General features: G+C 32.0%; 2 protein-coding genes across 2 annotated transcripts; one reads left to right on the forward strand and one right to left on the reverse strand.

Moving 5' to 3' along the window:
* Positions 1-609: 609 nt before the first annotated feature.
* LOC107876960 (plant-specific TFIIB-related protein PTF2) lies at positions 610-2,576 on the forward strand. Its single transcript, XM_016723770.2, has one exon. It carries the CDS (start codon positions 807-809, stop codon positions 2,385-2,387), a length of 1,581 nt encoding a protein of 526 aa, XP_016579256.2. The 5' UTR covers positions 610-806; the 3' UTR covers positions 2,388-2,576.
* A 6,698-nt stretch (positions 2,577-9,274) lies between these two features.
* Positions 9,275-15,261, reverse strand: LOC107877448 (NAC domain-containing protein 21/22). Its single transcript, XM_016724097.2, has 3 exons — positions 14,930-15,261; positions 11,597-11,880; positions 9,275-10,027 (listed from the first exon to the last, which is right to left on the reverse strand). Exons 1-3 carry the CDS (start codon positions 15,117-15,119, stop codon positions 9,431-9,433), a joined length of 1,071 nt encoding a protein of 356 aa, XP_016579583.2. The 5' UTR covers positions 15,120-15,261; the 3' UTR covers positions 9,275-9,430.
* Positions 15,262-17,195: the final 1,934 nt, after the last annotated feature.

Genomic DNA, 17,195 nt, shown 5'->3' on the forward strand with positions numbered 1-17,195 from the left:
CAAAATGGTCTATAAAATGTAGTAACATAGTACAAGAATTAGCAAATAAGAACAAGACACTAACCACAACAACACAATAATCATAGTCAACGACAAGATAAGAGTAATATCAAAAGTCGAATGTAGACCTCCACAACCTCGTATACAAGATCATAGAGGAGGAACTAGGATTTGAAGATTTTGGGTTCTGAAACTTAAAATATGAAAAAATGCAATGTTTTGCCAGTAAGTTTTGAACACACTATCTCTGCGATCGAGGGTTGACGTACACTTACCACTCGGCCACTTGGTTTTTCATTAATATGATTTCACAAGCATTACTTATATATCTATCTTCTTGAGTTTTTAATACAAATATAAGGTCTACGCGAAAGCTACTGGTTCACCCGAACCCCCCTATAATACTGTAGTTTCGCCCCTGCAAGATCATGTCCTCAAAAAACCGAGACTACGCTCTGTCCTGTCTAATTACCTCTTTTTTTTTTTTTTGTTTTTTAAAATTCTTCAATCTACCCCTATCACTCTCGAAACCATCCATATCCATAACTAACGCATCAAAACTCCGCACTAGGCAATCCGAATATAACCTCTTAAAAGTCCAATTATTTTAACTGAAACCATCAATAGGCACTCACACCTCGGCCATCCGAACATTTCCGCTTAAAAGCCCAATTATTCAAATCGGGTCCCCTTAAAAGCCCAATCCCCTTTTCCTCCCAATTTCAAAATCCCTAGCCAAATTGAAAAACCTCCACTGACATCCTTCTCCTCTACGCAGGGTGAAAATCCACCATTGCTGATTTTGAATGGACAATTCTCGTGCCTGCAACAGTTGTGGAAAGCGAACTATCGGTTCAGATTTAGATACAGGTCATGCCGTCTGCACATCATGTGGAGTTATTCAAGAATTCGATAATTACAATCCTCAAATTGGTGGAATTTCTGGCCCAGCTGGAACATACATTCGCGCTGGAACTTCTGGTACTGGAACCCTTTATAATTACAAAGAAACTAAAATCTACGAAGCCCAGAAAGAGATTGAAGTGTTAATGTATCAATTAGGATTTTCTCCTAAGAAATCTGAAGAAGTAAAGGCTATGGTAGTGAAAATTACTGAAGGAGAATATGGGGTGGGGAGATGGTTTACGGTGTTGATTGGTGCGTGTGCGTATGTTGTAATGAGGCTAGATGTAAAGCCGTTGGCCATCGTTAAGGTAGCTAATGTAGTGGGGTGTGATATTTATGAATTGGGTAGAATGGTTTATAGGGTTGTTGATTTTCTTGATTTGAAGTTGCCTGGATTCGACATTGTGGATTCGTTTGAGTATTATCTTAGGAATGCTCCGAGTTTTAGTGGGGTTGATCAGGATGTGATTGGGAAGATGTTGAAGCAAGGTGTGTTTTTGGTGCAGTGTTTGGTTAAGTGGTACGTGACAACGGGGAGGAGACCGTTGCCTGTTGTGGCAGCGGTTTTGGTGTTTGTTTCGCAGTTGAATCAAATTGAGGTGAAGATTGAGGATGTGGCAAATGAGTTACAAGTGGCGGTTGTTACTTGTAGGTTGAGGTATAAGGAGCTTTTAGAGAGGCTCGTGAAGGTTGCTCGAGGTTTGCCTTGGGGTCAGGATGTTACGGTTAAGAATATTATGAAGCATGTGACGTTTGTTATTCAATACATGGAGTTGAAGTCAATGGCAAAGAAGAGCGATAAAAGGAAGTGTTTTGAGGACGCGGGGTTTGATTTGGATTACTTGATTGATGATTGTTTAAGCATCGACACTGATTATAATTTAGATGTTGCTGACACCGAAAATGAGTCACAATACTTTCAGATGGATCGTGCATCAAGGTTGAGTATTGAAAGTGCAAATAAATTCCAAATGTCACAAGAGTGTTTGGCAATGATTTATTCGAGGATTAAGAATGAAATGTATGTAGTGGAGTCTAAGAACAACAGAAATAATAACACTAGGAAAAGGAAGAGAAGGTACGACGTACTTCCATACGTAGAATGGTGGAAGGGCGAATCAGAAATGAGCAAAAAACTTTTAGTGAAGGATATAGTGGAGAAAGATGTGGGCTTGAGTGCTATGCCTCCTTCTTATGATGGTGGTTGCTTGGCATATGAAAGGAGAAAAGAGAGGATAAAGGCTGCAAAATTTCGAATCCATAAGACAATGTATCCTTCCAATGCTGGTGCAACTGATAAGATTGAACTATGCCCCGTCGAACATGCAAATGCTGGAAAGAAAAGGAGAAGGAAGAAGCAAGTTGATGTTGATTGGGAGGACTTTATTATTGAGACCCTTCTCCTTCATCAGGTGGAAGAAGAAGAGATAGAGAAGGGGTATTATAAAAACCTGTTGGACTTGCATGTTTTCAACTATTGAAGATCTAACCGGTTAGATCAAATTATTATGTCGATTTATGTAATAAGAAAAACTATTGCAGAGAAAGTTTCTTTACGTTTCTTTGACTGATCCTGTGAGAGTATAGGAGATTTGAGTTTCATATTTTTGCTGTAATGAGAGAAATATACTTATGGAATATAAACAAATATGTTCTGTTTCTTCGGTTCCTATCTTGATCCATTTCTCTCGTAACTGCATCATGTCATCTATTCTGTATGTTGTCTTTGTGTTCTTTGCATATGTTCTGTCTTTACCAACTTTGTATTTTTATTTCTTTTCTGGGATGGGAAGTTCCGTTCTCCCCACATATTTTCATTTTTGATTCATAGTGTAAAGTTCTCTTCTTTATTTGCATTATTTTCACTCTTTCAAACTATCTTCGTCTAAGGACTCAGAAATGTAGAACAGAGAAAGTATTGTACTATAATGATAATATAGAAGCATGAGTGAAGAGTTTGGGTGAAAGCAATTATGATAAAGTAGTTCTACTGGAGGTAGAATTCCATGCACAACAGAATCTGTTATAATACAGGCTCAAAAAATTTGAAAAATGATACTCGAAGCTGGTATGCACAGTTATATATGACAGTATATATGAGTTATCGGAAATTGTTCTCTTTCCTCTGAAGCTCAAATTTTACTAGGTTGAATTTCCGTGGCTTCTACGCTGCAATTGCCGATAGGTGTGATGACATAATATCTGCTGCATCTATAAGGTAGGATGGATTGCACAAATTTGTTGATATGTTACAATGCGAGTTTGTCTACTCACCTATGAGGTAGTGGTACGGACTGCGTACGCTCTACCTTACCCAGACCCACTTTGTGGGAAGATACTGGGTGTGCTGTTGTTGCTGTTGTTACAATGTGAGTTTATTTTTCAGATCTGAAGAGGTCGGGCACAAGATATTATGGTATGTTGTTTCAAAACTAAATCATCTTCGATTTCTGGCAGATGCAATGGTGTTTCTTGTAGAAACGATTATGATCTTTGATAAAATTTCTTTGTTTTTTAAGAGCAAGTGCACTGATTAAGCTGTGAACTTATATCCAACGCAGAATCCTTTGTCAGAGTTGGACTGAATCTGTCGCATTTTTTTTAGGTGTAGCTAGTGGCTCCAGATCACTCGCTGAAGGAAGTTTCTTTTTTGGTGTCATAACTTTATTAATGCTATCTAGAATGACGATTGCATGCTTTACGAGTAAAACTCCTTGCTGTTTAAGGGGACAATTTAACGAGTTTCTTTTGGTTACTTTTTATTCCTGATCTTAGCATTTCATGTAGAAACGTAGAGGAACTCTTCTGATCATCAGTTTCTCAGTTTTACTTAATTGTTAAAACAATTGTTGCTTTCCCTTTTTCTTATATGCCATCTGTGGTTTTACTGTGTTTATTCACGCGTTACCAATTAGTAAATACCGTTTTCACTGGTTGTCTGTTTGGATCCGTGGGACTCAACTTGCAGAAATGCCATTCATTGGGACCAGGACTATATATATATATAGGCAGCAACAGCAAGGGATGTGTCATCTACTATAAATAGTTTCTTTATGCGTCTAATTTTTTCCAAGGGTAGCATGCATATCAGATTCAGACCCACTGCCGATGTATGCCATGTTCCTTTATGTGCATGCTACTCCTATTGAAATTGTTTTAGTAATTCATATTAAAGAATTTATCTGAGAGGGAAGCATCCAAATTGCTTTTCAGGGCTGGCAGTTTCACTCTTCCAAACTAACATGTATTGCTTCGTCCAGCCTGCCTTTGTTGCTGAACATTGTCCATACAAGCAATATGCCGTCAATGAATGTGGCTTTAGAGTAGTGTAAAATGCTGTTGGACAAAAGCTGTAGTATTTGAAATGTATTAGAAGAAATTTTAATTTTTTAGGAGTTGAAGTTTGGTAATAATAATGTAGCTAACTGCATTGCTTTTGTTAACACAGCAAGCATTCAAAAGGAGATGTTCAGGCTTGAACCTCTTCGTTAAGAATAACTCAGTGCATCATCTTTCAGGTTTTTCCTTTTAGTTGTTGCTTGTAAATGTTCAACTCACTCACTACATTACGACAATATCAATTTCAGAGTCACCCTTGACCTCCTCCTGGTCACATGGCAGCAAAGTCTATCCCCCAGCATTTCACCAAACTCAATTCTCTAATATAAGGGCACTTACCAATAAACTTGGATAGAATTTCATTATCAAGTCCACAATTTGTTAAATGAACAACAGTAAGACATTTGGAGTGAAAAATATAGGGCAAATAGTAGCAATTAATAATTATATGTGGAACAATCAATAGCTGATCAATTCTCAAGTAAACCTCATGGAAATCGTATCCATCCAGCAATTTCCCCCGCGATCATTAAATTGAATGCGCAATACTCTTTTCTCAGCATCGATCAACTTATTTTTACAAGCGTCCGTAGAAGAACGGATCCAATCCCAGAGGCGGGGCCGTTTGGGTGGTCAAACGGGCGAAACGACGCGAACGGCTCGTTTTCGGGCCAAATCGGTGGGTGTTGTTAGCCCACGGTTTTCAGGGTGTGTCCAGGGCCGGGCGTGTTTTCGGCCGAAAATTGATCGGAGGCCCCCATGCATGCTGTTGGGTGGGCCGGAGGCATCGGCGAGGCCATTTGGGTGGTCAAACGAGCGAAACAACACAAATGGATCGTTTTCGGACCAAATTGATGGGTGTTAGCCCACGGTTTTCTGTTTAGATTACATAAATTATGTCTAGTGTTCATCAAAGTGTTCAGTTTTGATTTTTTTCCTCCCAAATGTCTGGTGTTGCATTTTTGTCCGTCATAAAGTATTGTCTTGAATTTTTGTCCCTATTAAATAACTTATAATGTTTGCTAATAAGGCAGAATTAGTGGTTAATTGAACAAGCTCATTAACTTCAAATGTCATGAACATCTATTGGCTAGGCAACAACTTGTACTAGAATTGTTTTAGCATAATGTCAGATCATTCGTGATGTACTTTTAACAGAAAGAGAGGGAATATATTTATATATATTTGTATACTAGAATTAAAGAATTAAAACTTTATGGTTAATAAGATTAAGAGAGAAGCATAGTATACAAACCAATAAAGAATTTTTGTGTTCTAATATTCTGTATTTCTGTTAAAGAATTATGAATACTTATCAAATTTATTCCTATCTACTGTTAACATAGACATGATTATAATTTTTGGTGAGGACCTCAAACAATCATTTTCTCTTAAAAATAATAACTTCTTCCAACTTGGCTTAAATAAATTGGCTATAACACATTTTCTTTGCAAGTATCACATTTTCAAACGAATATGTTTGAGTTACCTAAAAATGTCAAATAATCAAATATATACTCCAACACTAATGTTAGGTTCACAGATGCCATATTGTGAGCACAGATTCAACCTAGCTAGAATTTGAACTTTATGAGCTCTTGATTTTAGAACAATGATCTCTAGTATTAGTAACTCAATTCTTATTTTAATTTTTGTACATATTTAGTGAGGGTCTTTAGAAACAATCTCTCTATTTATACGAAATAGTGGTGAACCCCACTTGCATTATGCTGGATATGTTATTGATATTTAGTGAATTTTTTAACGCATATATAATTTTTTTCAAAGCTACTGAATTCTACCCGACCCATACATTTAATTCTATAAATTTGAAAATAAAAGTTTAGAAAGAGACGCATGAATTGCTTACTAGGATATGAAGAAAAAATTGTTGTTTTCATCCGATTATTATGGGGAGTTTGGTTATAAGTTCCTTTCATATAGGAATTATATGATACCTTCCCTAAAGAAAATATAATAAAAACTCAGATTCTCAGTTTGACTTTTGGTTCCACATATAATCCAACCTAATTAATCTTATTGGACTACATATTTTATTAATTTCATTCGTACTATGTATATTTCATTTCATATATTATAATTACAGTTTGATTGTACTATTCTTTAATAAAATAATGTTTTAATTGTTTGGTTGGACATATTTTATTTATCCATAAGACTATTTAAATATGAAAACTATCATATGTTTGAAGCTCGTGTGCTAGTGAAAGTGAAAGAACCGCTCTGACTTGTTTGGTTTTCTACAATTGAAAAAGTCTTTAATTTGTTTGAAAAATTATGCTATTAAAAAATTGTGCATAGGCGGCTAAAGGGTAAGACTACGAGGATCAATCTGACTAATGTTTAGTGTGAATTTATGCATAAATCTTTTTTATTTTTTAAAAAATAAAATTTACACATTTACATAAATAGTAATATAAGTTGCAATAATTAATCGTTCAAAAATATGTAGAAAATATTGAAAGCAATATGATTAAAAAAAAATTGACTATCCAAATAGCCATTAAAACAACCAAATTCAAATAGAGAGAGAGAGTATATTATATTATAGTATTGTATATAGCGTATAATAATATATGTTATTGATAAAGATTCCAAATTTTAACTTTTTTTTTTTATTTGGTTAAGGTTTTTACATTTACCTACATCTTAAATTCTAGTAATTTTTACTCCATTATGTATATTCTTTTATGTTCATGTTTCTGTTGATTTCACATTTTAATTTTAAATCAGTTACGCTGAGTTGGTTGATCCATATATGAGAAATCATGTTCTTTTTACGTCTCATTAATATGGATTTTATGAAATATAAATTAAAGATGCACCTTAATATAATTTGATTTTAGGGTATCATCAATTTGGTTGAGCAGTCCTGACTAAAGAATGTTAAACGATAAAAAAATTTACTTGTATTCGATATTTACACAATATCAATCAATAAATAAACATACACCGTCGACTAATATATATATATATATATATATATATATATATATATATATATATATATATATGAGCAAATCTTTGGGGTGAGCTAAGAAGGATTTGAATGTTTTATTTTCTTGATTGTCTTCTTACCTGTAATTAGCTATGACATGAAAGTGATAGTTATATTAATTACTCATAAATTTTGTGATAAATAGTTACATTAATTAATTTAATCCATCTACTTTGTTTTCTATCATTTGACACTATCTTTTGATAATTACATGTATAATACCTGTACTTTAATTAGGTAGGAAGAAGTCGTTAAGTAATTTGCATATCTAACATTATTGGTGGGAATAGTTAATTTTAATTAATTTTCATATTATTTAATGAATAGTTTGCAAGTTTTTTTAATAAATTCTAGTTGATTGCCCCATGTGTCACAATATTGATGGAATAGGAGTATGTAAAATTAATGTTTGGCTGTCGTCATCTTCAATGAGAAATTATTTAATTGACTTGTATGCAATTTATTTAATTCAAATTTTTTGTTTTCATTTAAATAATTCTACTAAATTGTAAGAGCCGGCAGCTAAGAGTTTTTGCAAAAAAAAAAAAGAATAAAAAAAAATGATTGGTCATATTCATGTGGATCTTATTTTTCTTGATTAAACAGTCAAAGGGAAATATAATGATGAGAAAGTCAAATTCAATATAGTATTAAATATTGGTTTCTACTATTCCAAAGATTATATAACAACTCTCTTATATATTATTAATGTTTTCTTAATGTTTATAGGAGGTGGTTCCGTCATTATCTGAACAAAATCTTATATTGATGATCAAAATTTTAAAATAAAACTATATATAAGGTGTAACGATACTTTTAATGTTCTGAAGCTCCTAATATATATGTGGGCTTGAGCTTGACTCATAACTGAAAATATTACATTATGTTAAATATTATTTTTGAATTATTTTAGCCTAAGAACGAGGTTGGTATCGAAGTCAATGGTTCAGCGAGACAAATATAGAGATGGAGGAGTGATCGATGACAGAGTTCGACTTAGAGCAGTTGCCCATTTACAAATAGATTTACTTACTTTAGCTTGACTCAAACCAGACAATATCATACTGCTGAGTGCTCCTTTTAGGACATGTCGTAGTTGATCACTATGAAAGTTCAAGATGGGAGTAATTGGAGGGGAAGCCAGCCTAGTAATAGGAGGTTCATCCGAACCCCTTTCAACAGAAAATTATACTATTAATACATGATTAGAATGATTTTATATATAAATATTGTAGATATTGAACCCCCTTTGATGAGTTTTTCTTGAGATTTTGAATCTCCTCAGCAGAAATTCTCTTGAGATTTTGAATCCAACAAAATAATGATGATATTTTTTCAATTTTCTCTTATGCTTTATTGCTTTTCACAGACAGGAGACCCTCCTAAGACTATGAAGTATGATACAATACAATGAATGTGCTACAAAATTAAGATTAATCTTTAGTGTCTCTTTCTATTTTTCTTGTCAAATATGATGATTCCACATTAAGTACACGTAATTCCATAATGAGATAATACTTTTGAACACTAAAAAGAGTCTATTTTTGGTGTATACAAATAGACCATTCAATTCATAAAGTACTAGAAATACTACGAATTTCGATTAAAACCCTCTATAGTTTAGAAGAAATCGTTATATTAAAAGTTATTAATACGGAAAGAGAGTCATGAGGTTCTGACCCACAACATTCTCTTTCTTTCTCTCTCTATAGTTTGAAGATAGGCAAAGGCAGATATACCTAGCTCTTCGTTAAATTCTTTTACTAAATATATATATGTAATACATATATAATAGTTAGATATAAAAATGATATATACAAGCTATTTATTACTATAGTGATTTATTCATTTGTTCACTCCTTCAATGTTGATTACTATTATTATTATTAATAGTAATAATAATGATGATGATAGTAAAACCAAAATGTAAATAATTCATCTATGGACAATTAACCACTAATGATAATTCAAGGAAAATGTCATTATGATTGGAACATGTATACATATATATAGATGTATTGGTAAATCTAGTATATGTAAATTCTAATATATGGAAGGTTACAATATATACATATATAACACTATAATTAACAACATAAAAACAATACTTCCATTATCCCACATCTAAATTTGAGTACAAATTTTACAATAATTCTATCAAAAAAATCAATAATTGTTCCACATTGTAGGATGATAGGCCACCTCAGATAAGAAACTAGTTTCAGAACTTACTTCACCAAAGCTAGGTGAATTTCCTCCTTTTATATTCATGATATTTTGGGCAGAACTATTATTAAAATTACTATTATTATTATTACCTTCCATTATAATATTCTTGGTACTCAAATGACTTAAAACAGCTTTAATTACTTTGTTATCACACGTAGACGATGTTGCAGTGGCATTTAGGTAATTTCCAATATCAGCCGGAAAACCACCGTACGCGGTGGTGATCGGGGTGGCTCCGGTGGTGGTAGAGGTAGCGGGGTGGTGGTGGTGGTGGCTGTGGGAGGTGAAAGTAGTTTGGTTAGGGGTGAAAATGGAGAAGCAGGGCACTTGCTCATAATATAATTCATTCATATTAATATTGTTGTTGTTAGGTTGTGTTTGGTCAAAAGTGATGTAAGGATTTTCCATTAATTGTGGTACAGATGAAGAACTTATTGTACCGTCATCGTAATATATGTTGTTGCTACTAGTTCCTTGTTTGGCAGCAAGTAATTCTTTGTTCTTGTGGAATACTCGACATAATACCCAATCCTCCTGAAAAATGACAACTCACGTAAGTTATGGTCACATGACAACAAATAATAATAATAATAATTTATTATATCATAGTTGTGTAAATTGTAATTACAAAGTAAAAAAAAGTACACTACCAAAGTATATTAACATAAGTATCGAGAAAAAAAGTTTTCACAGACGTATAAAGTGTTAAATGAATGATGATTTATGAGATAAATAAAATTTAAAAGGTTAAAAGGGAAAAAGTTTATTTCTATAAAAGAACGTGACGTGCTCAAAGGACAATGGGATTAGGTAATTAGGTGTGTTGTTAATTAAATGATTATGGAATTTATTCTGATTAAGCATAGATTATGAAAGAATCATTAGATATTTTCTTACCATTATAGCACTGATTAATAACATATTGTATATCTCAATAATTGTGCTAGATGTGTCTCACAAAATTTGACATTATTAACTAATAGTATATATATTGGTTTACATATCTTTCAAAGATTTCAAGGAATCAAATTAGAATATAATGTTCTATTATATTTTCTAGCTACGACTTATTCCATATATAATTCGTATTAATATTTTAAGGTTTATATCTAGTCAACGGCACCCCCTTACAATATTTTGCGTTGAATACTGGAAATTAAATAATTTCTATATTTCATAAAAATAGAGGTAAAATTTACGTATATTCTATTTTTTTTAGACTCGATTTATGCAATTACATTGAATTTATTAATGTTGTTATATATATATAGTGAATATATAATTCCACTAAAGTGAAATCTTTTGCATAAAAGTAGTAGTTGTAAGTTGGTCAACTACTAACAAAATTTTTTAAAGATAAACTAGTAAACATATTTGTCATAACATATAAAACCATATTCTTAAAATGATAGAAGAAACTTCGAATGATGTTACAGTTGAATATAAAAAATAAAATCCCAGTAAAACTTAACCGCACTTATAGCGATTAGATTTATCAATTGTATATAAGTAGGCCAAAAGAAAAGGATAATTTAGATAATTAAGCCAAAATTTCATTATCATGGGCCATAAATATATATATATATATGAACTGTCATTTATTATGTACAGGTACATACTTGTATTTTGCATAACGACAATTTCTTGCTTATTTCACAATTTCTCAAATCAAATTTAGAAAAAACTATATATGAATGGACAGTTCTCTCAACTGAAAACTACTTTTATCTACTTGTAATTTTATTTTATATAGGTCCACTTCTGCTTGTGAGTTTGACAAAACCTAGTAACTTGCATGTATCTATGTCAACAATCACTATGCATGTACAAATACACAAATTCAGAACTCGATTATTAACACTAAAATTTTATGCTAGTATATATACATACATACATAAAAGAAAAAGGCAGTCCTATGGGCAGTGTCCGATGAAAGGCCCCACTATAAGGGTGTATCGTACGCAGCCTTACCTTGCATTTCTGTCAGAGGCTGTTTCCAAGGCTTGAACATGTGACAACAACTTAACCATTTATGCTAGTATACATACATACATACATACATATATATATATATAGAGAGAGAGAGAGAGAGAAGATATTTACCCTGGGAGATGAAATTTGAGGACGAATGTTATTATTAAGGGGACCTTCAAGACGAAATTCATGCATAACCCAATCACTTTTTCTTCCTTTAGGGGCTCTTCCTTGATAGAAAACTAGGGTTTTTCTCATACCAACAAGGCTACCTTTTCTGACGACGGCGCGATCTTTTCCGGTGGCTTTCCAGTAACCGGAGACGGTGGCTCTGTTTGTTCGGAGCCCCGTCGCGTATTTACGGTCACGTTGGCTGTAGAAATACCACTCCTTCCCTCCAACACAGGCCACTTCTGTAAATATGCATGGTATATATGAACGTTATTCATAGAATTTAACATGATATTTATGTTGTTGAATCACATACGAGGAAACTAAAATTATGTTTTTTTCTATGTAGTTTTAAGTTTTTAGATAAGGTGATCAGACAATTGATCACCATGATATAGTTATGGTGTAAATTATTTCTAGACAATCATATGATTAAGTAATTAAAATTGTGTTTGCTTTGATCACTTTAATCTTTTCGCTAAGCCGATCACACAATATATCTGATAATTAATTGGTTCTAGGCAATCGTAGTAATAACTTTAAATTCATAGCTGAGGGAGAGTGTTGCGAATATTATGATTTTAGTAATTAAACTTTCGGATAAGACAGTCGCGCAATAATTCAATATCGCATCTCTCTTAAATTGTCTCTTGGCATTCATACTAAATTTTCTTTTTAATAATTTAAACTTTTAGAGATGAGAACAATTGAATTTGAAGGTGATTTTTTTTTTTTTTTGGTTTGATTTCATAATGACATGCATCATGAACTATCAAAAGAAGATAGGATTGGGTGTACCATAAGAAACAAAAAATTAAAGGATGAGAAAATGAAAGGAAAAAAAGGAATATGTCTATTTCAAGTATTATTTTCAAGTAGGATGATGATGATAAAAGAATAGGGGGACCTATTTGGTTTTGAAAAAATGGCCATGTATTATTGTGGCACCACCATGACTCACCTATTTTGTCCATCGACGTAACTTTTATGCATGGATTTAAGTGGTAAAATCTCTATCCTAAAATAGAGAGAATTAATTATTGGAGGGCCATATTTTTGCAAATGGCTTAGGTAAAAGATGTTGATAGTTGAAATCAAGTTCAATGCACCACAATATATGTTATTACTGTTGGAACAGTAATGTAAAAAGAAAGAATTATTCTTATCTTACAATAAAGGAATTAGTTTGACGCCAAAAAATACTAACTAGGTGATTTTTTCTTATCTGTACGATCACTTTTAGTGGGCAGAATTAGCTCGATTTAGAATCTCATAGGACCGATATTCGCTCTCTCTTAATACCAGCATATGTATCTCGACTAATTTCATTCGAGATAAGCATCCATTACCCTCGAACTATAGTCAAAGTTGCTACGATACACTCCAACTTCACAGAAATCCTATTACCCTTTGAACTCAATTTTAGTGTATTTTTATAACTCTTTTATGCTGACGTGGCACCTTTATTACATAAAATAGAGCGCACGTCAAAGGTGCCACGTCAACTAAAAAGGTTGACGAAAGGTAGCACGTCAACTAAAAAGGATGACAAAAATATGTTAAAATTTAGTTCGGGGGTAATAGGACCCCCATGAAGTTGGACTGTGTCGTAGCGAATTTGATCATAGTTCAGGGGTACTAGATGCTTTACTCCAGGAACAAGTATCAGACAACGTTATCTCGTACCTGTACTAGTAAAAAATAGCAAATACTCAATGATTAGTTGAGATACGTGTAAACTGATCGAATATTATTTGGAGTATAAACGTACACGCGTGTGGTTGACACAAGCCAACAGATATATAGGTGATTAATCACTTAAAAGGGATATGACATGTTATATATGTGTTTAATTTTAATTGATCATTATAATTAATCTCTATCGCTTTCACCATCTTTTGGTTGAAGACAATTATATGCCCACACTGTCAATTCCTACAAAAGTTAATTGAATGAGAAATCTTATGAGGCCACTAATTCGTATATATCATTCACCTATTAATATTCTGTAAATACTTATTTATTATCCATATATAGAAATTATATTGGAAACAATCTCTTCATTCTGTAAAGATAAAGACAAAATATATGTATATTCTACGCTCCTCAGATTCCACTTGTGAGTTACAGCAAGTAAAATAGAACCAAAAAGATAGGGAAGTCATCCTATTGATGAGACAGATACATGCAACATCGATTTATCTAAGAATATTATTCATTTCTTTTTCTTTTTCCTTGTGATTATTTGGAAAATGGTTTAACTTGCAATAGCAGAATTTGTAACATATGGGTGTTTGATCTAGTCTCTAGAGTCTAGATCATATGTTTTAGTTTGTTAATCATTGACGGAGTCAAGATTTTTTACGGAGGGGATTCAAAATATAAAAAAGTAGATCACGAAGAAGCCTAAATGGGTTCAACATTACTTAATATTCCCTTGAATCAAAATGGGTTCGGATGAACCTCCTAGGCCTTCCTAGCTTCTCCTCTATTAATTTACGAACGGCTAATCATGGGTGGAGCATGTACATGAATCTCTCGACGAAAAATTATACTATTTATACATAGTTAAAATTATTTTTTTCAAATGTATATAGTAGATGTCTAGTATGTGTCTGCACTTTTGAGCCCCCTCAATTAAAATCCCGATTCCACCACTGCGGCTAATAAACTTATTAGTTATACCAATGACGATAGCAGAATTTCATAATGATCGCATAATTTTCCTATGATGAAAATTCAACATCTATTATATACGTATAAAAAAAATACCATGTTATTTTAGCTGCCTGCAGGAACATGCTAATAAATGTTATGTGGTTAGTTATTTTGACAATTTAAAGACTTTGGGTTATAAGACAGAAAGTCAAGCTATATTGTGGAAATACTTTTGAGAGCGTTCAATATACGCAGTGTGAACAAACAAATAAGTGTTTAATGCTTAGGTAGAAGACAATTTAATTATATTTTCCCAATTATCTCTAATCATAATTATTAGCTCTATGAGATTCTTATCCACAAAAAGAAAAAAAAAAATCAAAACTTTATGCATGATAACTTGAGACCTATTAGGTAGCTATCACTTCCTTCACAACCCCAAAAATCATACAGATTTTTTTTAATAATATTAAAAAATCTCCATCATAGTGGCTGAAAAATCAAGGACTCTTTATCAATAATACACTTTATGAGGATGAAAAAACATAGAAGTATGTGATCAATTAAATTTTTATTTAAACACCCTTAATAGTTTAAGATATGAATGAAATAAAGTAGGAAATACGAACGTACCAGGAATTTCCCAGGGTTCGGATTTGTTAAGGTCAACTTCGATGAGAAAAGGATATTGTTGTTGTTGGTCTGGAGATTGATCAATTTTCTTCATTAAGTAATCACAAATAAGTTCTTCATCTCTTGGATGGAATCTAAATCCTGGTGGTAATTTTGATTCCACCACGCTTAAACTGCTGTTACTACTCATTTTGAAGAGAAACAAAAATAAGAAAAGAGAGAAGAGAATTATATTAAGACTATGAAAGTATATGTTGAGGAGGAGGAGGTGGTGGTTAATATATTATAAGGGTATGATGAGATTTTCCTTATAACAACACCAAATGGTACTCTACTTCTTCTATATATAAGCACTAGTAGTTAATATTACTCCCCCGTCTCAATTTACGTGACATCATTTCACTTGATACAAAGAAAGACGCTTTGAGAGTTGCAGTCTATACTCCTATTTACTTTTACTTGTCGTTACTTCGTTTTTCAAGGTCAACAGCATAAACTTTAACCAATATTTTAAGATACATTTTAAATAGTATTAATATGACAAGGATAACAACTTATAATAATTTTCATATAGTTTTCGAGCATTTAAATTTTAAATTTAAAATGTTAAATTATGACTATTACAATGCTGGTCAAAGTTCATTGTAAGTAGTCCTCGAAAAATGAAACAATGACAAGTAAAAGTGAGCGAATAAAGTACAATCTTTAAGATATTTGTGTGATTATAAATCATTTCATAAAGCGTAAATATGATGTTATAAAATTAAATTGTTTCTAATTATAATAAGACGACTTGTTCTGAGATGGTCTAAAAAGAAAATGGTATATAAATTTGAGATGGATTAAAAAAAAAAAATTGTCACATAAATTAAGATAAAAAAATACTATTTTATATAACAATATTTAATTGGATACCAAACTTAAAAAAAGAAAAGAAAAAGAATAAATTAAATAATGAAAAAACAAAAAAAATAGAAATACACACACATCTAATAAAACTTACCAATGAAGCTACATATATGACACACCTAAATATGTCGTGATATTTAGATTGCTAGCTAATAAAAACTTGTTATAAAAATAGAATAAAAAGCTTAAAGTTAGAAAAACAAATATAAAAAGCATCTAACGATGACCTTTAAGGTTGAGGAGCTATAGACAAACTAATTTATTCCTGCATATAGTAAAAATATTATGTGCCATATTTTTAGAATATACTAAAAGGAAAAGAATATGTCATTATAAATTAGAATATATGTTAAGGACCTATTATAAGTATTATTATTTTTGTTGAGTAGGTAATTAGTAGGAAAATACATTCTTTTGTTAATTTATTTTAATTTTTTAGGCTAAAAATAAAATCAAGTTGTTAAGTCAACCAATAATTCCGTGTGATTCTTTTGCCCTACGTATGATGATGACGTGGCTCACCAATGGTTGCTTACTTGCTGACGTGTTCAATGATAACTCAGTCATTGCCTACTTGTTGGGAATTTAGATTTGACTCTTTGCCACTGTGGAAATATCATCCCAAAAAAAACCATTTTTTCGTCTAAAATAAATGTTCAATTTTATTTATTTATATTAGAAACAGGTAAAGTTGGATAGAGGAAATACGATGTAAGTAGAGCAAAATAGTCTTTTAAGCATATACACAACCTATTGAATCCTCTCGACATAAAATACTTTATTTGAATTTTTTAACCTTGTCATTGATTATGTCTCTCTTAATACCGCTCGATAATATTGAGAAAATAGCATAAGGTAAATAATTCAATTTATGTTGATGTAAATATGGACTCTTTATATAATTTTGGATAGTTATCTTTTGAGATAAACATTTAGTACTCTCGAACTATGGCCAAAGATGATACGACACATTTCAACTTCATAAGGGTCCTATATTCCTAAACTTTTTAGTTTATTTTTGCCGGATCTTATCATCCCTGAACTCAATTTTAGCATATTTTTGTCACCCTTTTATGCTGACTTGACACCTATACTACATAAAATAATGCTCACATCAAAGGTGTCATGTTAGCTAAAAAGGATTGACAAAAATAATGCTCACATCAAAGGTGTCATGTTAGCTAAAAAGACTGACAAAAGGTGTCATGACAGCTAAAAAGGATGACAAAAATATGTTAAAATTAAGTTCAGGTGTAATAAACGCCGTGAAATCAAAGTATGTCGTAGCAAATTTGGTTATAGTTCAGAGGTACTAAATGCTTTACTCTTATCTTTTCCTGAACTAACTTTGGAGATT

The sequence above is a fragment of the Capsicum annuum genome, chromosome 7, assembly GCF_002878395.1.
Source record: "Capsicum annuum cultivar UCD-10X-F1 chromosome 7, UCD10Xv1.1, whole genome shotgun sequence".
Taxonomy (NCBI): domain Eukaryota; kingdom Viridiplantae; phylum Streptophyta; class Magnoliopsida; order Solanales; family Solanaceae; genus Capsicum; species Capsicum annuum.

Coding starts and splice junctions, on each gene's coding strand:
- LOC107876960 (XM_016723770.2), top strand. CDS start 807: ATGGACAATTCTCGTGCCTGCAACAGTTGTGGAAAGCGAACTATCGGT.
- LOC107877448 (XM_016724097.2), bottom strand. CDS start 15,119: ATGAGTAGTAACAGCAGTTTAAGCGTGGTGGAATCAAAATTACCACCA. Junction 11,881..14,929: donor CGAACCCTGGGAAATTCCTG/GTACGTTCGTAT, acceptor GCATATTTACAG/AAGTGGCCTGTGTTGGAGGG. Junction 10,028..11,596: donor CTCAAATTTCATCTCCCAGG/GTAAATATCTTC, acceptor GTCATTTTTCAG/GAGGATTGGGTATTATGTCG.